General features: G+C 41.4%; 1 protein-coding gene across 3 annotated transcripts; it reads right to left on the bottom strand.

Annotated features, from left to right (window-relative positions):
* Positions 1–721: 721 nt before the first annotated feature.
* On the bottom strand, positions 722–24,825 carry LOC118369587 (uncharacterized). Of its 3 annotated transcripts, none has more exons than XM_052498444.1 (5): positions 24,590–24,825; positions 8,003–8,144; positions 7,505–7,899; positions 6,310–6,538; positions 722–3,560 (listed from the first exon to the last, which is right to left on the bottom strand). In XM_052498444.1, the coding sequence occupies exons 1-5, from the start codon at positions 24,689–24,691 to the stop codon at positions 3,439–3,441; spliced, it is 990 nt and encodes a 329-aa protein (XP_052354404.1). In that variant the 5' UTR covers positions 24,692–24,825; the 3' UTR covers positions 722–3,438. The 3 variants fall into 3 exon arrangements, with proteins under 3 accessions (XP_052354404.1, XP_052354405.1, XP_035609971.2); XM_052498445.1 differs by having other exon boundaries at positions 24,608–24,825; XM_035754078.2 differs by lacking the exon at positions 24,590–24,825 and adding an exon at positions 23,561–24,579.
* Positions 24,826–24,834: the final 9 nt, after the last annotated feature.

Raw genomic sequence — 24,834 nt, 5'->3', positions numbered from 1 at the left:
GTTGCTTTGATTGTTTTCTCTCCTTTCTGAAAACAACTACTCTCCTCAACCGGGAGGCTAGGTGAGAAGACTGGCTGCTGCACAGACAGAGAGAGAAAAGCTAAAGTCATTCAATTATTAATTGGGCTGAGGAAGAGGGGTCAAATGAGTCGATGCCTGGTTTAATAGCAGTCCCTGGCATTTAAGTTTCTGTCAGAGGCAAGAATGAATTCTGGAGACAGGTTATCTTTATTATCAGAAGTTGACATCCCACCCTGGAGCTAAATGGAATGCAGGCTTATTGAATATGTATCAACACAGAACAAAAAGGCCACAAGAAACAGGACAGGGGCTGTCAGTGGATAGAAATGGGGATCAGGACAAACACACACAAGGGGCTGTTAAGTCCCCAGTGTTGAAGTTGTCTGTGACTAAAGACAGTTGAGAAGCTTTACAGGTCATCTCTGATGAAGGAATGGATAGGGACTACATTACTGGATTAGGTTTAGGGGCTCAGGATGAAGATATTACATTCATTCATTCTCATTAAAAATGGCGATTGACCATTTTTGATTAATGGACACAATTTCAATTTCATGTGAGCTCAGGGACACCTGAGGATGAAAGAGCAGAGTCATGCATGTGTAGCCTACTTAGCAGAGTGTCTCTCTGCAAATGGTCAATTCCCACTGGGTACAAACTGGTGAAATAAACATTGTTTCAAAGTCATTTGTGATGTGAAATCTATGTGGAAAAAAAGTCATACTGTTGTTTTGAGGCTGAATTCTCAACCACAGGTTTATGTAATCATGGTAACCAAAGATAAAATATGTTGAATTTGCACCTTTGACACAACATCAGATCGTCAACGTAATATCCACTAGAAGAAAAAAAACAATAGGCTGGGCAGCATGTCCTACTGGAGAGTTGATCGATCTACACCTATCCCGTTGGTCTGTCATCCAGGGTATTAAAGGGATTTTAGCAATGAGGCCCTTTTACCTACTTCTCCGTTAGCGCAATGAGTGGAAGTCTATGGGTATCTGTTAGCATGCTAGCAGATACCCATAGACTTCCAGTCATTGGGCTAATGCTAGTTAGCACTGGCTCGCGAAACTACTTCTAACTTCCTTCAGTTAATTTGACTCCGGGGAAGTAGATACTTTGGGGTCATTGCCAAAATCCCAAAGTATTCCTTTAACCTAGCCCATCCCTATTGAGAATGATTGTTGTAGAATCTCCACCTAATAGATTCAGAGTTGCTAACATAGGCATTCTAAAGGGTAGGTTAAAAGAGCATATTAAATATATCCATATTTTATCATACACTGAGTGTATAAAACATTAGGCACGCCTTCCAAATATTGAGTTGCACCCCCTTTTGCCCTCAGAACATCCTCAATTCATTGGGGCATGGACTCTACAAGGTGTCGAAAGCATTCCACAAGGATGCTGGCCCATGTTGACTCCACAGTTGTGTCAAGTTGGCTGGATGTCCTTTGGATGGTGGACCAGTCTTGATACACACGGGAAACTGTTGAGAGTGAAAAACCCAGCAGCGTTGCCGTTCTTGACACACTCAAACCGATGTGCCTGGCAGCTACTACCATAACCCGTTCAAAGGCACTTACATTTTTTGTCTTTCCCATTCACCCTCTGCATGGCACACACACACAATCCATGTCTCAATTGTCTCAAGCATTACAAATCCTTCTTTAACCCGTCTCCTCCCCTTCATCTACACTGACTGTAGTGGATTTAACAGGTGATGTCAATAAGGGATCATATTTCCACCTGGACTCACCTGATTAGGGTATGTCATGGAAAGAGCAGGTGTTCCTGTTTTCTATACTCAGTGTACAACAAGTCCTCGTAATTTACAGCATTTCCCTCATTCAGACAACAAACAAATGTGCAAAAGTAGCCAAATTAGCGGTAGGGATAAGGGCAACTTCTGCGCGGTGCTCAAATTCAGAGAGATTGTCTGTCAAGACCGCTGTGAAGCGGAGACCCTGAGTCATGTATGGCGTCATGTATAGCGTCATAGTGTCATTTGGTTGTGCTATTCAATGAAGCACAGTGATAACACATTAAGTTGTTGTATAAATAAACAAAATATGACACTGCATTTCCATTTGAACTTTGTTGTGCTTTTAAATGGTTGAAAGCATAGCGATAACACATTTAGGTGACAACTAAACCAAAAAATAGACGTTGATTTTCCATTCGAATTTGGTTGTGCTTTAAGATGGTTGAATGCAAGATGGTTGAATGCATAGTCTTTTTGAATGGTTGAAAATAGGTTGTAATCTCATTGATCAACGTATCAACCAAATAATACCCAATTCTTCACGTTGAAATGAAGTGGCATGCCCAGTAGGTGGACTACTGTAATGGATATTTCAATTTTACCAATGGGCTAGTGATTCATTGCCTATCATCTTCTCCTCTCTCTTTCTCATTTGCCGAAAACTAAGTAGCTGATAAGCAATTGGTTAATGCGTAATTTCTCAAATCGTTCCGATGACTAGAGAGAGACAACATGAAGGGCAATGAAAAACAGCAGTCTTTTAATGCATTCGCATCAAACATTCAACATCTTGAACATCAGACATGACCGGATATAAAACAACAACTTGACCGTTCCTCATTACCAACGGTTACATCTAATCCAATACTTCATATATGCATCAGGCCAAATCCCCAGTCATGTTCTCTTCATGTGGGCTCTGTGGACATGGTGAACTTGGGGAGAATGACACACTGTTTAGGTCCTTGAAGATGAATGAATTTCTTCTGTCATCCTGCTGGAGGCTCAGAGTACCTGTGGGTCCATTAGGCATGGGGAGCTGTGACACCTCTGGGGAAGGCTGGGTGGGTGGGGGCCACAAATTGATTCTCCTCTCAGGCGGAAGGAGAGGATTGGAAGGAGAGGGTGCAGAGGGGACCTGGGGCTGGTAATGGAGCTTTAGGAGTGAGCTTAATGCCTAGGATCAGAGAAATCAATGGAGAAATATAGTTTGGCCTCCCTCCAATCCCCTCTTGCCTCCTTTGTCTAAGTGGGTAGAGGTCAACGACAGAGAGGCGTCTGTCTGGTAAGACATGACTGAAGCCTCCCGTCCTCCACTGGTTGGTCACACATGGATAAGCTGTCCTGGATCTATGCATCTCGGTCAGTCAGAGAGACTACCCCGGGGACCGTTCACATGTGTGGTTTCCGAATGATTGGTCGGCGACAGAGTGGGAATTTAACCATCAAAGCCGGTTCTTATGTACGTTGTTCCACTGGCTTTGAGTCCTTCCTCTAGCATTAGTCCATCTTTTGAGTCCTTTTACCATTCATAGGCAAGACATTCTGCACGCACATGTAATCATATACTGATACAGTTGAACGGTTAATGTGATAAAATACTAAAATGTTGATTTGATACAACAGGGTGTGTGGGCAGGAACAGTCCTTCATAGATAACTGGGGTCCCGGTTGGCTCTCCTGGATCGGAACCGGATCTCAGACAGCTTGGAGTTGATGCCGGTGCCAATTTGTCCCTTCCTGGCCAATGGGAAGCGGGCTAGAGTGGCATCTGTGGAGGGAGAGAGCAACAGCACAACAACAGTTGGAGGAGGGTGGACGGCGCAGGAGTGACAGTAAGGAACACAGCCGTTTTTCAGCCCTGCCAGAGCTGTCAGGCCATTAAAAACAAAATGATGATGAATGAAGGGGGCTTACTGGATCGGAAATGGGCCCGGCCGCCTCCGCCACACACACCCTCTCAATCCTCATCTTCTCTAAATCATGTTTCACTTTTTTTTATTGAATTACGGTGGCACAGCACTCAAGCGCAACCTAATAATGCATGTGTAAATGATTCAGTTTTGGGATGTTACTTCAACTGTATCAGTGAGATACCGTGGGGTCCAGAGTTATTGACACCCTTGAAAAAGGTGAGCAATAATGACGGTATGAAATAATTCATTAAAATACTGAGCTATATTGTATGCTAAAAAAAATTGGGGAACTATATTATTTTATAGTAATGCTCAGAGAAAAATACTTTGTACAGTCCAAAACGTGAATTTCCTGTGTTTTATATACTCCGAACAAAAATATAAACTCAACATGTAAAGTGTTGGACCCATGTTTCATGAGCTGAAATTTAAAAAATCCCAGAAATGTTCCATACACACAAAAAGCTTATTTGGCATTCTGACTGCAGGAACGTTCACCAGAGCTGTTGCCAGAAAATGGAATGTTAATTTCTCTACCATAAGCTGCCTCCAATGTCGTTTTAGAGAATTTGGCAGTACATCCAACTGGCCTCACAACCACAGACCACGTGTAACCACGCCAGCCCAGGACTCTCCACATCCAGCTTCTTCCCTGCGGGATCGTCTGAAGGGGGGGTGGGGGGTGCTGAGGACTATTTCTGTCTGTAATAAAGCCCATTTGTGGGTAAGAACTAATCCCAAGTGGGTGGGCCTAATTAAGTTATTTCAATACACTGATTTCCTTATATGAATTGTAACCTTGAAATTGTTGCATGTTGTGTTTATAGTTTTGTTCAGTATATATAATTAACCTCACCAGTTATGTTTTGGCCTAGCTTTTTTGGTAACTTGTTAATGGAAGTGTTCTTTCCACACTATGAGGTTGATATAATACTGTGAAATTGTGAAAGTGATGATAATTCCCTTGTAAGAGCAGTTTGAAAAGCCTGAATTATCAGCCTGTTGTTGTCAGATGGGGTTTTGGCCTCACCAGGCAGTAAATGAGTTGATAGATTAATAAGAAAGAGAGCTCCAAACCTCTCTGCAAATAACAGCTAGTTTACAGTTTACCCTTCCCATTCAGACCACCCCAAGACAGTCTTAGCAAAATTCTTGATTGAGAAATCTCTCTTTGCTAAGAAGCTATTTTTATTTTTTTTAAAACCATTTTAATTTAAAACAATCACGGGTACTTCATTGTTACCTAGAAATGATTTCATATTTAGATAAAAACGGCTGCCTTGGACCAGCTTTCATTGGTCCAAGTAATAATTGTTTTGCTCAAAAAGGCAGGGGTCAAAATAATTGACACCCCTAAATATATATTATGAGGTTGGGAGATTGGGAACCTATCTGGCTAAAGCCAACTTCATAAAATGGTTAGGTGGCAAGAAGTAGTACAGAGAAACAACAACAACAAATGATAATGATATACTGCACATAGATTTTTCAACATGACAAATCTGAGGGGGCATGTGCCCCTTATGGGTCAAAGATCATACCTCCAAGATATGCTAACCTCCCCTGTTATTGGTAACGGTGAGAAGTTAGCATGTCTTGAAGGTATGATATAAAATGCTAACCTCCCCTGTTATTGGTAATGGTGAGAAGTTAGCATGTCTTGAAGGTATGATATAAAATGCTAACCTCCCCTGTTATTGGTAATGGTGAGAGGTTAGCATGTCTTGAAGGTATGATATAAAATGCTAACCTCCCTTGTTATTGGTAATGGTGAGAGGTTAGCATGTCTTGAAGGTATGATATAAAATGCTAACCTCCCCTGTTATTGGTAATGGTGAGAGGTTAGCATGTCTTGAAGGTATGATATAAAATGCTAACCTCCCTTGTTATTGGTAATGGTGAGAGGTTAGCATGTCTTTAAGGTATGATATAAAATGCTAACCTCCCCTGTTATTGGTAATGGTGAGAGGTTAGCATGTCTTTAAGGTATGATATAAAATGCTAACCTCCCCTGTTATTGGTAATGGTGAGAGGTTAGCATGTCTTGGGGGTATGATCTTTGACCCTCTGTAAATTATCTATAATCAACATGGTAGCATCCACATTAATGTTGAATTGTTTAGAAATATATTATATTCTTATTTATCACAAAAGTGACTCCAAAATGACAATAAATTATTTAGCATTCAATTCTGTCTGAAACAGTCAAAACGAACTACAAATGCATCCAACAAGTTTGTTATTTTGTCCCATATTACTAATACGCAATGACTACAAACCTTTGGACTACTTTACCTATAAGAATCTTTAGTGGTGTCAATCATTTTGATCCCTACCTTTCTGAGCAATTGTATGAGTTTAAAGTAATATAATATCCCAATTTTTGGAGCATACAATATCGCTATTTGAATTATTTATTTCATACAGTCATTACTGCTCATCTTTATGACAGGTGTCAATCATTTCAGACCCCACCGTATCTTTCTAATGATTGAGAAGGTGAGTGCTTCCACTCACCAATGAATGACCAAGTGAAATTGGAGAAAAATACAATGAAAGTTGGTAAAGGTTGTTTGTAAGGCTGAGGATCAGGTTATCATTTACTGTAGATGGCGTTGAGCTTGTGTGGGTCCAGGGCGGTGCGGTGGTTGGGGAAGGTTGGTCTCCGGCTCCGCCCCCCTCGCAGGTTGCTGTTCAGCAGGGTGTCCATGTCGAACACGCCCAGCAACAGAGTGCGCGCCATCGCCGTGGGAGACTGCGTCTGATTTGCTGCATGCCAAGACCGCATTTCACAGAAGACGCCGGAACTTGGGTATACCTCCACCTGGTTTACCTGCACAGCCAATTGGGAGACAGTGCGAATGTGATCAGAATCAAAACCCATTTAGACCTCCATAACCTTTGGAGGATCGATATCTTGTCCTTCGGACTATGTGGTTCTATCTGCGCAAAGCATAGATATTGAGTACCAAAGTTTTCAGATCCCAGATCTCAGAACTGTTTTGTAGTGAATTATTCTTTCATAAACCATTAAAAGGTACTTAAAGTGCAGAGTATCAAAATCCTGAGAGGGGGGTGCAACTGCATATAGAACCTTCTGGCTCTTTAAATGTCAGTCTGGGTTCAATAAGGCTATATAAAGACACTTCTGATGTAAAGACATGTTCAGATTTTAAGAAAACCGTAGCTATTTGAATACATTAATGATAAAATAACACTATTTTATCAAGATAGTCAGACACATCAAATACATAAGAAATGTATTACTATCCTCAGAAATATTATGGTCTTCACTCAACAATACTTAGAGGGAGAAGGCAAAGACGTGTTCCGATTGGTCCGTCTGTATTTGTTCAGGCTTGTGATTGGATTGCAGATAGAACCTTACAGCGCCAAGTTCAAATGGGTTTCTAGTTTTTCATATTTCACATTTTTACTAACTTCTCAGACATATGTAGAACTATCTAAAGATCAATTATGTGACTAACTCATTTTAGACAAACATTTCTGATAGAACCATATAGTTCCATGGTCTCGATATGTGGGCGGCAGGGTAGCCTAGTGGTTAGAGCATTGGACTAGTAACCGAAAGGTTGCAAGTTCAAGCCCCCGAGCTGACAAGGTACAAATCTGTCGTTCTGCCCCTGAACAGGCAGTTAACCCACTGTTCCTAGGCCATCATTGAAAATAAGAATTTGTTCTTAACTGACTTGCCTAGTAAAATAAAGGTAAAAAAAATGTTAATGGCCGCTATGTTAGCAATCTGTCTTTATCTGGAATGAACAGCAAGTTTCCTTACATGGCCCGTCCCACTAACACAGTGTGTCTCTGAGCATGTCCTCATCCCGGGTAGGTCGGCTGCTGAGCCAAACAGAGAGCTGTGAGGGTTGTCGTCCTCTGTGATGTCACTCAGCTCTAAGTCACTGTGCTCACTGATGGCCATCTCGGGTCCAAAGTTTGACATGCTTCCATTCACGTCGTCCTGAGTCATAGCTGAGCGGTTGGACATGGGCTGATGATGAAGTGGGGGACTGAACCGTCGGCCAGATTGTCCTGACACAGAGTGGTGTGTGTATGTGTAGCTCTCGCCCCTCACTATTGCTGTGGAGACAGCCTGTGGGGACACTGCAGGGTGGAGGGGCTGGTTGGCTTGGCCCAAGTTCTGCCACATGGTAGAAAGCAGGTCTGGGATCTCTGAGGGATGACACCACAAAGTTAAGAAGGAAGACGCATGAGGGAAAGTGATCCATTTAGAGCAGGTGAATTATAAAATTGTATTGACCTTACTCATCCTCACCCTTTACTAGCATGTTTTGTAGCCATTGGTTTTCAGCTGCCATTTCGGCCTTCTCTTTCTCCAGTTCCCGAACCCGTGACCTGAGGAACTGGAGCTCTGCAGTGTGGGAAGGGTTAAATACATCTGTCTCCATCTTCATGGTCTGTGAAGGAAAGAGAAAAGCAGATGACTGATGAGTGAATGGTTTTGACTCACTTAGGAGAGACTTTCCATCGACTTTAATTGTATTGCCTAGATATACAGTGACTTGGAAAGTATTCAGACCCCTTGACTTTTTCCACATTTTGTTACGTTACAACCTTATTCTAAAATGGCTTAAATGAAAAAAAAAGAAAATCCTCAGCAATCTACAAACAGTACCCCATAATGACAAAGTGAAAACTGGTATTTATTAAGTTTGCAAATGTATTAAAAATAAAAAACAGAAATACCTTATTTAGATAAGTATTCAGACCGTTTTGCTATGAGACTCGAAATTGACCTCAGATGCATCCTGTTTCCATTGATCATCCTTGAGATGATTCTACAACTTGGAGTCCACCTGTGGTAAATTCAATTGATTATTGATCATTATACCCTGATGAAGACAGTTTGTCTGTTGAAATGTTGGATATTAGGTTATTCAATTATTGCATCTGAGCCCCTAGAGTGTGCGGCTCTCCTTTAATTTTTCAAGTGTTCTATTCCGCTAGCCAGCACCTTGCCTAAATAGGTGTGCGTTTCTTTCGCCTCTAGAAAATTCAATTGATTGGACATGATTTGGAAAGGCACACACCTGTCTATATAAGGTCCCACAGTTAACAGTGCATGTCAGGGCAAAAACCAAGCAATGAGGTTGAACGAATTGTCCGTAGAGCTCCGAGACATGATTGTGTCGAAGCACAGATCTGGGGAAGGGTACCAAGAACACAGTCTCCTCCATTATTCTTAAATGAAAGAAGTTTGGAACCACCAAGACTCTCTCTAGAGCTGGTTGCCCGGCCAAACTGAGCAATCAGGGGAGAAGGGCCTTGGCCAGGGAGGTGACCAAGAGCCTGATGGTCACTCTGACAAAGCTCTAGAGTTCCTCTGTGGAGATTGGAGAACCTTCCAGAAGGACAACCATCTCTGCAGCACTCCACCAATCAGGACGTTAAGGTAGTGGCTAGACGGAAGCCACTCCTCAGTAAAAGGCACATGACAGCCCTCTTGGAGTTTGCCAAAAGACACCTAAAGACTCTCAGACCATAAGAAACACAATTCTTTGGTCTGATGAAACCAAGATTTATCTCTGGCCTGAATGCCAAATGTCACATGTGGAGGAAATCTGACACCATCCCTACGGTGAAGCATGGCTGTGGGGGTGTTTTTCAGCAGCAGGGACTGGGAGACTAGTCAGGATTGAGGCAAAGATGAACTGAGCAAAGTACAGAGAAATCCTTGATGAAAACCTGCTCCAGAGCGCTCAAGACTCAGACTGGGGTGAAGGTTCACCTTCCAACAGGACAACGGCCCTAAGGACACAGCCAAAACAATGCAGGAGTGGCTTCGGGACAAGTCTCTGAATGTCCTTGAGTGGCCCAGCCAGAGCCCGGACTTGAACCCGATCGAACATCTCGGGAGAGACCAGAAAATAGCTGTGCTGCAACGCTCCCCATCCAACCTGACAGAGCTTGAGAGGATCTGAGGAGAAGAATGGGAGAAACTCCCCAAATACAGGTGTGCCAAGCTTGTAGTTTCATACCCAAGAAGACTCGAGGCTATAATTGCTGTCAAAGGTGCTTCAAAAAAGTACTGAGTAAAGGGTCTGAATACTTATGTAAAAGTGATATTTCTGTTTTTATTTCTAAAAACCTGTTTTTGCTTTGTCATTATGGGGTATTGTGTGTAGATTGTAATTATTATTATTTTAAAATCAATTTTAGAAGAAGGCTGCAACATTACAAAATATGGAAAAAGTAAAGGGGTCTGAATACTTTCCGAAGGCACTGTATACAGTATATACAGTGCCTTGCGAAAGTATTCGGCCCCCTTGAACTTTGCGACCTTTTGCCACATTTCAGGCTTCAAACAAAGATATAAAACTGTATTTTTTTGTGAAGAATCAACAACAAGTGGGACACAATCATGAAGTGGAACGACATTTATTGGATATTTCAAACTTTTTTAACAAATCAAAAACTGAAAAATTGGGCGTGCAAAATTATTCAGCCCCTTTACTTTCAGTGCAGCAAACTCTCTCCAGAAGTTCAGTGAGGATCTCTGAATGATCCAATGTTGACCTTGTTACGTTCCCAAGTTTATGTGTTGTAGTTTGTATGTTTGCATGTGTTTATTTCAGGAAATGGCTTCCTGAAATCCCTCAAGCAGCTGATTGGTCAACTCCATGGCTAATTGGAGAGCTGACCCCGCCCCCTCGTCAAGACGCAGCTGTCTCCAATTACCCATTCCTTCAGAAGCTATATAAAAGCCAGTGTTCTGTTCAGGAGGGAGAGATTTGCTGGGAGGTCATTGCAGAGATTTTGCTAGAGAGATTTGCTAGAGAGATTTGCTGGGAGGTCATTGCAGGGAGGTCATTGCAGAGATTTTGCTAGAGAGATTTGCTGGGATGTCATTGCTGAGAGTTGGTATGTTTTGTGAGTTTGTTGCTCAGATAGAGCTTATTTGATGTCCTTTGTTTCTTAGTTTGTTTGTGAAATTGTTTAATATTCTGTTTCATTTGTTCCCAGGGGAGAAGGGGAAGGCACCTAGGGAGTGCTTAGGCAAGAGGCCCGAGGGCATACATATACCCGTAGCATATTCGCTGTCTAGGCACACTAGGTAAGACCTGGGTGGTATTTTGGTTAGGGCACCAGGTGGTGCTAAATTAGGTAAGTAGTGGGTAGGCAGGTAAGATAGGAGAGGGGGCTTTGAGATTTACTTTCTTTGCTTTGGTTCCGTCCAGCCCCTTTTCCCCATATTACCGTGTAAAGGAATAAAGTCCTTGTAAACGGTACCACATTCTGCCTGTTGTCATTCTTACTTGCATCTACAGTCCATACCTCTTTCTCTTCACGGAGAGTTTAGTTGTAGCAGGGTGTTGCGTTCCCTCTTCATAGAGGTGTGCGTAACATAATGGGGCTCATCTGAGATTTTTCCATTAAACCCACTGGACCCTGCTGCTCTGAGCTCTCTGTGGTTAGTGATTGAGGTGTGATGGTAGGTTGTGAGTTTGGATGACTTGTTTAGTTAGTGTGTTCAGGAGACTGCATTGTATAAGATGGCTGCCTCAGACATCTCCAAGTTTTTTGAAGTGCCCTCTATTGATTGTTTGGTGAGGTTTCGTAAAGTAGACCTTATAGCTATAGCTGACCATTATGGATTTGTTGTCCCTGAGAAAGTCCTAAAGGCTGAGCTTTTGGTGCTAGTCATGGAGGGTTTAGTGAGAGAACGGATTGTCTCATTGCAAGGAGAGGAGACGGGTAGACCTTCCGATGCCAAGTCTAAGGACAGGGCGGAGGAAGGGGTTCCTCGTACCCCTTTTACATTGCCCCGATTCAATCCTTTTATTTTTCGTTCAGATGGGACTGCTAGGCTGAAAGTGAGGCTGGCTCGGTTAGAAATGGAGCAAAAAAATAAAGAGAGACAGATGAATTTTGAACTTGAAATTAGGAAAATAGAAGCTGACAAGGAGGTGAGGATCCGACAACTGGAGCTAGACGCTGGCTCCAGTGCGACTCCACAAGCTGCTCATCATCAAACCCACTTCTATGTGAGTAAAAACATAGCTTTAGTCCCTCCATTCCGAGAGTCGGAAGTTGATTCTTATTTCTCTGCGTTTGAGCGTGTGGCCGCTGCACTGCATTGGCCACTTGAGGTTTGGCCGCTCCTGTTACAATGTAAATTGTCTGGGAAAGCCCAGGAAGTAGTAGCTGCTCTCTCCCTGGAAGACAGTTTACACTACGATACAGTTAAAACTACAGTGTTGCGGGCTTATGAGTTGGTGCCTGAAGCTTATAGACAGCGCTTCAGGAACCACAAAAAAACATCTCACTGTACATTTGTTGAATTTGCAAGGGACAAAGAGTCTCTGTTTAGTCGCTGGTGTTCAGCCAGCAAAGCTAACACCTTTGCTGATATTTGGGAGTTGATGCTGTTGGAGGACTTTAAAAGCAACCTCCCAGATAGAATTGTAGTTCATTTAAATGAACAGAAAGTGGTGACATTGGCCCAAGCAGCAGTGTTGGCAGATGAGTACGCTTTGACACACAAGACTGTCTTTGATGCACCACGTTTTGAAGGCCGGATGATTACGTCATCACTTCCTCGTTCAGGTCGCTTTTCCTCTAACAACCCTAAGCCTTTTCATGAAATCCGTGAATGTTTTTACTGTCATCAAAAGGGTCACGTGATTGCGGACTGCCCAGTTTTGAAAAATAAACCGCAACAGTCCTAGTCACCGTCCCCAAAAATGAAAAGTTTGGGTTTAGTCAAGTCTTTGGCTCGTCCCTTGGATCGAGTTATTGATTCAGCATTTGAGAAACCGGATCCTGTCTATGCTCCGTTTATCTCTGCCGGTTGTGTTTCCTTAACAGGAGAACAAGCTGATCAAAAGCCTATCCAAATCCTACGAGACACCGGGGCGGCGCAGTCAGTAATCGTTACTGGTGCTTTACCCTGGTCTCCTGAAACGTATTGTGGCTCACATGTCATATTACAGGGGATAGAGACAAAAACAGTACCTGTACCATTACACTGGGTCCACTTAGTGTCAGACTTGGTATCAGGACGTTTCCGTGTTGGTGTAGTGTCTACACTGCCAGTATCAGGAGTCAAATTGCTACTAGGGAATGATATTGCTGGTGGTAATGTCACTCCTGTGTTAGAGGTAGTAGACAATCCAGAAATCAGAACTACAGATGAGAAATTGGTTCAAGCATTTCCACATGTTTTTCCTGCTTGTGTGTTAACGAGGGCACAGTCTCGCAAGCTAGGAGATGTGGTGGATTTGGCTAGTTCCATTGTTGAGAACGTTGAAGTAGAAGACAATGCACCGAGTATGCCTTCTGCAATGCCCACAGTTTTTACCCCCGTAAAAACTAAGGCAGGGGAAAACGAAATCGCGCCCCAATTACATGACATTCTTTTGTCTGTCACCCCCGAGAAGGTGATTGAATGTCAAAAAGAAGACAGTCTTCGCAAGTGTTTTGCTTTGGTAATTTCCATTGAGGAAGCTAAAACTAGAGAGACCGCCTACTTTATGGAAGCAGGAGTTTTGATGCGTAAATGGGCATCTCATGACACCATTAATGACTGGAGTGAAGTCTGTCAAGTGGTTGTTCCTACACCGTTCCGACAGCAGGTGCTGTCACTCGCCCATGACCAGGCGTGGTCTGGACACTTGGGGATCACAAAGACTTATAACCGGGTCCTTCGTCATTTCTTCTGGCCAGGTTTGAAGTCTGACGTGGTCCAATTTTGTAAAACATGTCACATATGTCAACTCACTGGGAAAGTGAATCAAACAGTTCCTCGAGCGCCACTCTGCCCGATTCCTGTGGTGGGGGAACCGTTTGAAAGAGTGATAATTGATTGTGTAGGTCCATTGCCGAAAACCAGGTCAGGTAACCAGTTCCTACTAACAATAATGTGCAGTGCTACTCGATACCCAGAGGCTATTCCTCTCTGTACTATAACGGCTAAGACTGTGGTGAAGGCACTGGTGAAGTTCTTCTCTACGTTTGGACTCCCTAAAGTAATCCAAACTGATCAGGGATCCAACTTCATGTCTAAACTGTTTTCAAATGTGTTAAAGACATTGTGTATTTCCCATCAGGTCTCCAGTCCGTATCATCCAGAGAGTCAAGGGGCTCTAGAACGCTGGCATCAGACACTGAAGGCAATGCTACGCAAGTATTGTATGGATACCAGTACTGATTGGGATGAGGGGGTGCCCTTTGTCCTATTTGCTATAAGGGAAACGATACAAGAGTCCTTAGGGTTCAGCCCTGCTGACCTTGTGTTTGGACACACCCCACGGGGTCCGCTGAAAGTTTTGAAGGAGCATATCTTACACTCTGTCCATAGGACAACAATCAGTCGTATATTGCACAAATCTGGCCTTTATGGAAGAGTGGCAAGAAAAAAGCCATTTCTTAAAGATATTCATAAAAAGTGTAGTTTAAAGTTTGTCACAAGCCACCTGGGAGACACACCAAACACGTGGAAGAAGGTACTCTGGTCAGATGAAACCAAAATGGAACTTTTTGGCAACATTGCAAATCGTTATGTTTGGCGTAAAAGCAACACAGTGCATCACCCTGAACACACCATCCCCACTGTCAAACATGGTGGTGGCAGCATCATGGTTTGGGCCTGCTTTTCTTCAGCAGGGACAGGGAAGATAGTTCAAATTGATGGGAAGATGGATGGAGCCAAATACAGGACCATTCTGGAAGAAAACCTGATGGAGTCTGCAAAAGACCTGAGACTGGGACGGAGATTTGTCTTCCAACAAGACAATGATCCAAAACATAAAGCAAAATCTACAATGGAATGGTTCAAAAATAAACATATCCAGGTGTTAGAATGGCCAAGTCAAAGTTCAGACCTGAATCCAATCGAGAATCTGTGGAAAGAACTGAAAACTGCTGTTCACAAATGCTCTACATCCAACCTCACTGAGCTCGAGCTGTTTTGCAAGGAGGAATGGGAAAAAAATTCAGTCTCTCGATGTGAAAAACTGATAGAGACATACCCCAAGCGATTTACAGCTGTAATCGCAGCAAAAGGTGGTGCTACAAAGTATTAACTTAAGGGGGCTGAATAATTTTGCACGCCCAATTTTTCAGTTTTTGATATGTTAAAAAAGTTTGAAATATCCAATAAATGTCGTTCCACTTCATGATTGTGTCCCACTTGTTGTTGATTCTTCACAAAAAAATACAGTTTTATATCTTTATGTTTGAAGCCTGAAATGTGGCAAAAGGTCGCAAAGTTCAAGGGGGCCGAATACATTCGCAAGGCACTGTATATATTTCTTTAGTGGTCTAGGTTGTGACGTCAAGCAGAGTATTTAAGTGGCTAAAACGCAACAAAGGGGTTGCTGTACACTTATAACACCTCCCATCTATGGCTCGATCACTGCCGTTTTGTCACTTTTCTCCATACACTAGCTAGAGTTGAAGTCGGAAGTTTACATACTCTTAGGTTGGAGTCATTAAAACTTGTTTTTTGTTAACTATAGTTTTGGCAAGTCGGTTAGGACATCTACTTTGTGAATGACACACATATTTTTTCCAACAATTGTTTACAGAGAGATGATTTCACATATAATTCACTGTATCACAATTCTAGTGGGTCAGAAGTTTACATACACTAAGTTGACTGTGCCTTTACACAGCTTGGAAAATTCCAGAAATGTATGTCATGGCTCTAGAAGCTTCTGATAGGCTAATTGACATAATTTCAGTCAATTGGAGGTGTACCTGTGGATGTATTTCAAGGCCTACCTTCAAACTCAGTGCCTCTTTGCTTGACATCACAGGAAATCAAAAGAAATCAGCCAAGACCCCAGAAAAAATATTGTAGACCTCCACAAGTCTGGTTCATCCTTGGGAGCAATTTCCAAATGCCTAAAGGTACCACGTTCATCTGTACAAACAATAGCACACAAGTATAAACACCATGGGACCATGCAGCCATCATACCGGTCAGGAAGGAGACACATTCTGTCTCCTAGAGATGAACGTACTTTGGTGCAAAAAGTACAAATCAATCCCAGAACAGCAGCAAAGGACCTTGTGAAGATGCTGGAGGAAATGGGTACAAAAGTATCTATATCCACAGTAAAACGAGTCCTATATTGACATAACCTGAAAGGCTACACAGCAAGGAAGAAGCCCCTGCTCCAAAACCACCATTAAAAAACAGACTACGGTTTGCAACTGCACATTGGGACAAAGATCGTACTTTTTGGAGAAATGTCCTCTGGTCTGATGAAACAAAAATAGAACTGTTTGGCCATATTGACCATTATGTTTGGAGGAAAAAGGGGGAAGCTTGCAAGCCGAAGAACCCCATCCCAACCGTGAAGCACGGGGGTGGCAGCATCATGTTGTGGGGGTGCTTTGCTGCAGGAGGGACATCAGTTAGAAAGTTAAAGCTTTTTCGCAAATGGTTCTTCCATATGGACAGTGACCTCTAGCTTACTTCCAAAGTTGTGGCAAAATGGCTTAAGGACAACAAAGTCAAGGTATTGGAGTAGCCATCACAAAGCCCTGACCTCAAATCCTATAGAAAATATGTGGGCAGAACTGAAAAAGCGTGTGCGAGCAAGGAGGCCTACAAACCGAACTCAATTACAAGCTCTGTCCAGAGGAAGGGGCCAAAATTCACCCAGCTTATTGTGGGAATCTTGTGGAAGGCTACCCGAAACGTTTGACCTAAGTTAAACAATTTAAAGGCAATGCTACCAAATACTAATTGAGTGTATGTAAACTTCTGACCCACTGGGAATGTGATGAAAGAAATAAAAGCTAAAGTAAATAATTATCTCTACTATTATTCTTACATTTCACACTCTTAAAATAAAGTGGTGAACCTAACTGACCTAAACATTTTTTTTTTTAACTAGGATTAAATATCAGGAATTGTGAAATACTGATTTTAAATGCATTTGGCTAAGGTGTATGTAAACTTCTGACTTCAACTGTAGATGTCAAGATCCCAAAGAAGTGGAAGAGGGCATTCAGATCATTCAATTGTAGTTCTTACAGGAATTAAATGGTAACCTGGTTTTTCAATAGGACTTTTACAAATGAAAAATAGTCTTGACATTTAAAAAACTATAATTTCCTCAAAGGCTCTGTGTATTTTAAAGCTATTTCTAAGTGTAAATGTGTCACCTTTGACAGAAAATGATAACAGGCATTCACAGAACGCCGTGACAAACACGTATGAAGCAAGAAGGAGGATGAATAACAGCATTTAGGGGTAAAAGAACACTTCCATTAGCAAGTTACCAAAAAAGCTAGGCCAAAACATAACTGGTGAGGTTAATTATATATACTGAACATAACTATAAACACAACATGCAACAATTTCAAAGATTTTACTGAGTTACAGTTCATATACGGAAATCAGTCAATTGAAATAAATAAATTAGGCCGTAATCTATGGATTTCACATGACTTGGCAGGGGCACAGCCTTGGAGGGAAAATGCCCGCCCACTGGGGAGCCACGACCTGCCAATCAGAATGAGTTTCTCCCCACAAAAGGGCTTTATTACAGACAGAAATACTCCTCAGATTCATCAGCTGTCCAAGTGCCTGGTCTCAGATGATCCCTCAGGTATAGAAGCCAGATCTGGAGGTCCTGGGCTGGAGGGATTACAAGTGTTCTGCGCTTGTGAGGCCAGTTGGACGCACTGCCAAATTCTCTAAAACAACGGAGGTGGCTTATGGTAGAGAAATTAACACTCAATTATCTGGAAACAGCTCTGGTGGACATTCCTGCAGTCAGAATGCCAACTGCACACTCCCTCAAAACGTGAGACATCTGCGGCAATGTGTTGTGTGACAAAACTTCACATTTTAAAGTGGCATGTTCATGTTATTGATCCCAGCACAAGGTGCACCTGTGTAATGAGCATGCTGTTTAATCAGCTTTTTTGATATGCCACACCTGTCAGGTGGATGAATAATATTTGCAATGGAGAAATGCTCACTAACAGGGATATAAACAATTTTGTGCACAAACTTGGAGAGAAATAAGCTTTGTGTACGTATGGAGCATTTCTGGGATCTTTTATTTCAGCTCATGAAACATGGGACCAACACTTTACATGTTGAGTTTATATTTTTCTTCAGTATACATACTTAGAATTCCTCTCACATGGAAACAAAAATGTCACTAGAAAGGCTTTGATGAACATTCAATTAAAATTAAGTTTCATTGTTCTTAAAGTTATCCATTTGTTTTTTTCAAAGCCATCAGCTATTCCAGGAAAATAAGATGCCTGAAATTATGGTTGCTCCCTGAAGGGAAAGGGAAAAAAGGGCAAATATTATAATCTGTCATCTCACTCATTAATATGCAAATTGAATCGTGTTTAGTCAATTATTTTACCATGGAAGTTGGGTTGTTATATGCCACATCATATTTGAAGAGATGCAGAAAACATTACGTTGATGCATTTTCAATTTGAATATTAATGAAGTTTACATCATTTACCAGTTCCCGGATTTAACAGGTCCTTGCATTTATTAAAGTGTACACAACAAACATTTCTACAAGGCAGAGCTAGAAAACAAGGCAATCTGACATGTTGGAATAAACCTGGAATCCCAATATTTTAGCAGTTGAGCTGTACAGTCTTCTTTGTGCATCCCTCTGACAACAGTGAAATAACATCTAGTGTTATTTTATACAAGTTCTATAGGTGGAAAATACTGAATGGAGCCAATACTGGCATTTCCATGTAAAAGGACCCATGACCATCAGCATGTGAAGTTCATAGGAGTATGTCATATTGGGTGTCAAATTAAAGCTAAAAATCTCTCTCTATATATATATATATTTTTTTTAAAAATAAAAGCATATACATTTTTCATCGATTTTCCATCCTAAAAATGTGGAATAAACAAAGGTTTTGAGTTCTGGTCAAACAGATGGGTTTTTAGAAAACATCTACCAGAAAGTCTTAAAAGGTATTAGAAATACATCAAAACACAATGTTGAAGTAAAGACCCCTGTCAACTAATATCAACACTATAGTTTGAGAAATGAGTTGCATTCCGTAAGTTTAACAAACATGCCTTGTGCCGTGTAATTCCGTTACCAAAATCCCACACATCTTTAAGATCATTTCAAATTTCTCTCCCTCATGAGGGTGGATAATGAAAGTTCACAGAAGAAACAAGTGAAGGTAGACCTACCAATTAGATATAGTGTTTTCATTGATATCAAGATTATGAATTATTAAAGATACACTATGCAGAAATAACTATGCCATTTCCTGGTTGCAAAATTCTAATAGTTAGCCTAATTTTACTTTGTGACAAAACAAGCAAGTATAGTGTGGAAAATAATGATAACATCTAAACTGCTGTGAAATATATTTTCCAGAACCCAAAATATTGTACAAAACCGAAAGTAAAAATAAAACTTAAGCACGTGAAGCATACAGAAATAATGCATATAGAACAGGTCTACCACTTTTTAGACTTGCTTTCAATGAGAATTATAGATTCATAACACATTTCTATATGAATTTGGTTGGGTTGCCTAAAGAGAGACATATTGCAGCTTTAAGTGATTAAAACACGTAATTATGTTACCAAATCCGTAATGAAAGTACTGAATAATCTGTAATGGAATTACTATTTTTAAAATTGGCTACAATGGGAAATCATAGTATTCACAAACCCCAGTTTGGTCAGCTGCTACTATCCTCCCTTCCACTGGCATACTGATAACTGTTTTATTTCTCTTTCTGTCATCTGGTGGTCTAAGCAAGACTGTGAAAACAGTCTGGACAACCCCTCCGTCTCACTCTCCCTCTCTCTGTCTCGCTCTCCCTCCTTCTCCAGTTAATGTAATCTCTACCGGCTCTTTCTGACACCTACCAGCTACCCTCTTTTCATTTACTGTAACACGCATCCTCATCTACTGAGCACCGACTAACACAGGATGTCCATGGATGTTGAAAAGTAATTGAAATTTGGTCTAGCTGCCCTGGCTGGACCAAATCTGAACCAATTATAGACGTCTATGTTTCACAAGCTTGGATAACACAGTACAGTAGACCACAACAGAGAACAGTAAAGTACAGTCAAGAAAAGTAGAATACAGTACGACAGTACCATTCAGTACAGTAGAGCACACTAGAGTAGAGTACAGTATAATGTATTGCATTTACTGTATGTACTCCACTGTAGTTTACTGAACTCTACTGTAGTGATGGGGGGGAAATCAATAGTGACATATTGGGATATTATTTTTTATGATATAACGTATCGTCTTGACAATGTCGCAATATCATCTTTGAGCTAGATGGCTGTACCTGCACCAAAACGCCAGTATTTTTTCTTCATAGTGTTTTCTCCATCTTCTTTTAAAAAAGGGAGCCAATTTGTTTTCAAGCATTTTAATTTCTATTTCTCATGGCTCTATCTTGTCCCTCTGCAGCAATGTTTGGAACCTTGAATCGCAATACAAACAGAATCGTGAGAATAGCAATACCTATCGCCACTGACAGTTGAAGTCGGAAGTTATCATACACCTTAGCCAACTACAAGTTTTTCACAATTCCTGACATTTACTCCTAGTAGAAATTCCCTGCCAGATCAGTTAGGATCATCACTTTATTTTAAGAAAGTGAAATGTCAGAATATTAGTCGAGATAATTATATATTTCAGCTTTTATTTCTTTCATCACATTCCCAGTGGGTCAGAAGTTTACATACAGTGGGGCAGAAAAGTATTTAGTCAGCCACCAATTGTGCAAGTTCTCCCACTTAAAAGATGAGAGAGGCCTGTAATTTTCATCATAGGTAAACTTCAACAGACAAAATGAGAAAAAAAAAATCCAGAAAATCACATTGTAGGTTTTTTAATGAATTTATTTGCAAATTATGGTGGAAAATAAGTATTTGGTCAATAACAAAAGTTTATCTCAATACTTTGTTATATACCCTTTGTTGGCAATGACAGAGGTCAAACGTTTCTGTAAGTCTTCACACACTGTTGCTGGTATTTTGGCCCATTCCTCCATGCAGATCTCCTCTAGAGCAGTGATGTTTTGGGGCTGTTGCTGGGCAACACGGACTTTCAACTCCCTCCAAAGATTTTCTATGGGGTTGAGGTCTGAATTCTGGCTAGGCCGCTCCAAGACCTTGAAATGCTTCTTATGAAGCCACTCCTTTGTTGCCCGGGTGGTGTGTTTGGGATCATTGTCATGCTGAAAGACCCAGCCACGTTTCATCTTCAATGCCCTTGCTGATGGAAGGAGGTTTTCATTCAAAATCTCACGATACATGGCCCCATTCATTCTTTCCTTTACACGGATCAGTCGTCCTGGTCCCTTTGCCAAAAAACAGCCCAAAGCATGATGTTTCCACCCCCATGCTTCACAGTAGGTATGGTGTTCTTTGGATGCAACTCAGCATTCTTTGTCCTCCAAACACGACGAGTTGAGTTTTTACCAAAAAGTTCTATTTTGGTTTCATCTAACCATATGACATTCTCCCAATCTTCTTCTGGATCATCCAAATGCTCTCTAGCAAACTTCAGACGGGCCTGGATATGTACTGGCTTAAGCAGGGGGACACGTCTGGCACTGCAGGATTTGAGTCCCTGGCGGCGTAGTGTGTTACTGATGGTAGGCTTTGTTACTTTGGTCCCAGTTCTCTGCAGGTCATTCACTAGGTCCCCCTGTGTGGTTCTGGGATTTTTGCTCACCGTTCTTGTGATCATTTTGAGGGGTGAGATCTTGCGTGGAGCCCCAGATCGAGGGAGATTATCAGTGGTTATGTATGTCTTCCATTTCCTAATAATTGCTCCCACAGTTGATTTCCTCAAACCAAGCTGCTTACCTATTGCAGATTCAGTCTTCCCAGCCTGGTGCAGGTCTACAATTTTGTTTCTGGTGTCCTTTGACAGCTCTTTGGTCTTGGCCATAGTGCAGTTTGGAGTGTGACTGTTTGAGGTTGTGGACAGGTGTCTTTTATACTGATAACAAGTTCAAACAGGTGCCATTAATACAGGTAACGAGTGGAGGACAGAGGAGCCTCTTAAAGAAGAAGTTACAGGTCTGTGAGAGCCAGAAATCTTGCTTGTTTGTAGGTGACCAAATACTTCTTTTCAACCATAATTTGCAAATAAATTCATTAAAAATCCTACAATGTTATTTTCTGGATTTTTTCTTCTCTTTTTGTCTGTGATAGTTGAAGTGTACCTATGATGAAAATTACAGGCCTTTCTCATATTTTTAAGTGGGAGAACTTGCACAATTGGTGGCTGACTAAATACTTTTTTTGCCCCACTGTATCCAATGCAAAAAACATCTACATCTACATTTAAATGGTAATAATATTGCATTTGCATATATTTCTGTTAATTCCCATATATTCCCATTAATTCCCATGGAAAGTTTTCACCTCTGAATATTCCCCAAAATGTGAAACCCTACTTAAAACAATAAAAGTCTACTCTAAAATGTGTAGTTTTGTCACACAATGCCACAGATGCCTCAAGTTGAGGGAGCATGCAAAAGGCATTCTGACTCTCAGGAATGTCCACCAGAGCTGTTGCCAGATAATTGAATGTTAATTGCTCTACCATAAGCTGCTTCCATCATAGTTTTAAAGAATTTAGCAGTATCCAACTGGCCTCACAACCGCAGACCACATGTAACCATGCCAGCCCAGGATCTCCACATCCGGGTTCTTCACCTGTGAGATCATCTTAGATCAGCCACCAGGTCAGCTGATGAAACTGAGGAGTATTTCTGTTAGAAATAATGCCCTTTAAAGAGGAAAAACTCATTCTGATTAGCTGGCCCTGGCTCCCCAGTGGGCTCCCCATGGCTGCGCCGCCGCCATGTGAAATCCATAGATGAGAGCTTAATTTATTTATTTCAATTGACTGATTTCCTTATATGAACTGTAACTCAGTAAAATCATTGAGTATATATTTTTGTTCAGTATACATATATTTTAGTTGATACGACTATATTCTGATCATCAGAACATTATATCTCCAAAAAATGATATATCTAAAAAGGGTGTCAGACCTGATCCCTGCCTATTTAATTATATTACTATGAGTTCATTTTAGTATACTGTAAATTAACCGTATGCTTTAGGTTTAGCGTACTAGCTATTTGCCTGTCTACCGGAAGTTAATATTGTTGCTATGCGACCTCTTGCTAGCTAGTTAGCATAACAAATGACTAGTTAGATATTTTACGACTTCGGGTATTTCTTAAATTCAATGTGGAGTGCGATTGTAAATTCAGAGCGTTGTCAGATTGTCTGTTTGTAAATTCATGGTGTACACTGGAGAAGTAGGGTTGATTTGAGCATTCTGACCATACAACTGCAGTCAAGCACCCAAGCTAACACTGGCTAGCTTGCTAGCTACTTCCAGACACAAATGAGTGACCACCCTGACCATTTTACTCGCCCTAGCAAAGCTGGTTAGGAAGTTATGTTATCCAGAGCGACGGTGACTAACTGTGTTGCTGGCAAAAATGTAATTGTGCCTTTGGCAGATGTGTACTGACACCGGCCATATTCAACAGGAGTTGAGCGCTCATAAATTCATTATTCTGCGCTCTAGTACACTCAGATGAGAGTGCCCTGAAATCGGAGTAGATAGTCAGAGCAAATTTATGAACGCGCCCGACTGACTATACCATTTAGCTAAGCGGGAATAATCAAGTCAATAAACGTTGGGTAGTTAGTTAGATAACCCCTAGTAAACATACGGGCAAGTTTGATGTATAAGTGGCGAACTAACATACTGGTAGTATGCTGCTTATATGCTATAAGGACATGCGTAAGTGTAACAGTATAATTTTTAAACCGTCCCCTCACCCATACCCGGGCGCGAACCAGGGACCTTCTGCACACAACGACGACAGTCACCCACGAAGCATCGTTACCCATCGCTCCACAAAAGCCACGGCCCTTGCAGAGGAAGGGGAACTACTACTTCAAGGTCTCAGAGCAAGTGACGTAACCGGTTGAATCACTACTTAGCGCGCACCGCTAACTAAGCTCGCCGTTTCACATCCGTTACATAAGGACAGTGTAGCTAACAAATTGTCAGCCAACATAACGTGTAACGTAACTTATTTGAAAAGTCATTACTTTATTACATTGCTCAACATTTTCTTAACATTTGTCATCATCAGTTAAAGTAATGAATTTGCATCTGCTCTTCCCAGCTAGAAGTGAACTGTGAAGGCGTTTGCATACCTGTCCAGGCATGGTGAGATCTTGCAGGCATCTGCAATGTAATCTGGCAGGTACACCGCTTTTGATTATGTTCACCTGCTCAGATGTTACTGACACATGCCAGATCTTACAAAGCCTGGATAGGTATTTTACATATCAAATAACCACATCGTATGTAATAGCAATCTGCTTCGCGACGGCACAGTAGATGTAGTTGACGCATGCAACATTGAGCAGTGGAATGAAACCTGTTTTGTGTGGCAGGTGATATACTTTACTGGCTAATTAGCCCAATTGAGCAACTACTCATGCCACAGCAGTGTCATGTCCTGGAGAGTCAATGGACTCTCTTTCTCTAGTTGGCTTCAGAATTTGAATAGCATACATTGAAGATAGCATCACTAGGCTTCGCATTTAGTATTAACGTTACTCTTTGTAGCTACAGTAGTTAGCTAGCTGACCGCTAGTGTGTGGATGGTTCATCATCCTAAAACCGAGTTGGTGGATTGATTCCATGATATGCAGCTGGCCACCTGCAGTAGCCATTGAATGAACACTCCGTATGCCAATGTAGTATCACAGTTAATGTCTCCAAATGTGACCAAACAAACACTAATGTGCAATTAGTTGAAGTAGCTAGGTAATACAGAGGAGAAAACATCTTACTCTATTGCCAATGCTAACCGTCTCTATTCTTTGTTGTAGGACGCTTTCTTGATTCCGCTCACCCTCACATTTACACGGCTGTGGTTCCAGCATTTCTTGCATATTATCCTAAAGAATATCCTAAAAGTGACTCGTCGTTTCTTCCTTAAATGGTAATGTCTCCGTTTCAATATGCAATAGTCGCGTGTTTGTTGTCATCAACTGACATTATCAAATCAAAACATTGAAAGTGAAAGCAAGCATGC

Source organism: Oncorhynchus keta, chromosome 36, assembly GCF_023373465.1.
Source record: "Oncorhynchus keta strain PuntledgeMale-10-30-2019 chromosome 36, Oket_V2, whole genome shotgun sequence".
NCBI lineage: Eukaryota > Metazoa > Chordata > Actinopteri > Salmoniformes > Salmonidae > Oncorhynchus > Oncorhynchus keta.
This window is presented reverse-complemented; position numbering and strand designations above follow the sequence as displayed.

What these genes read in the sequence shown, in the direction of transcription:
- LOC118369587 (XM_052498444.1), bottom strand. Translation starts at nt 24,691, where the DNA reads ATGCAAGAAATGCTGGAACCACAGCCGTGTAAATGTGAGGGTGAGCGG. An exon ending in CGGTTAGCATTGGCAATAGA is followed by an intron (nt 8,145 to 24,589) that starts GTAAGATGTTTT and finishes TTTCCTTCACAG; the next exon opens with ACCATGAAGATGGAGACAGA. An exon ending in GTGTTAGTGGGACGGGCCAT is followed by an intron (nt 6,539 to 7,504) that starts GTAAGGAAACTT and finishes TTGGCTGTGCAG; the next exon opens with GTAAACCAGGTGGAGGTATA.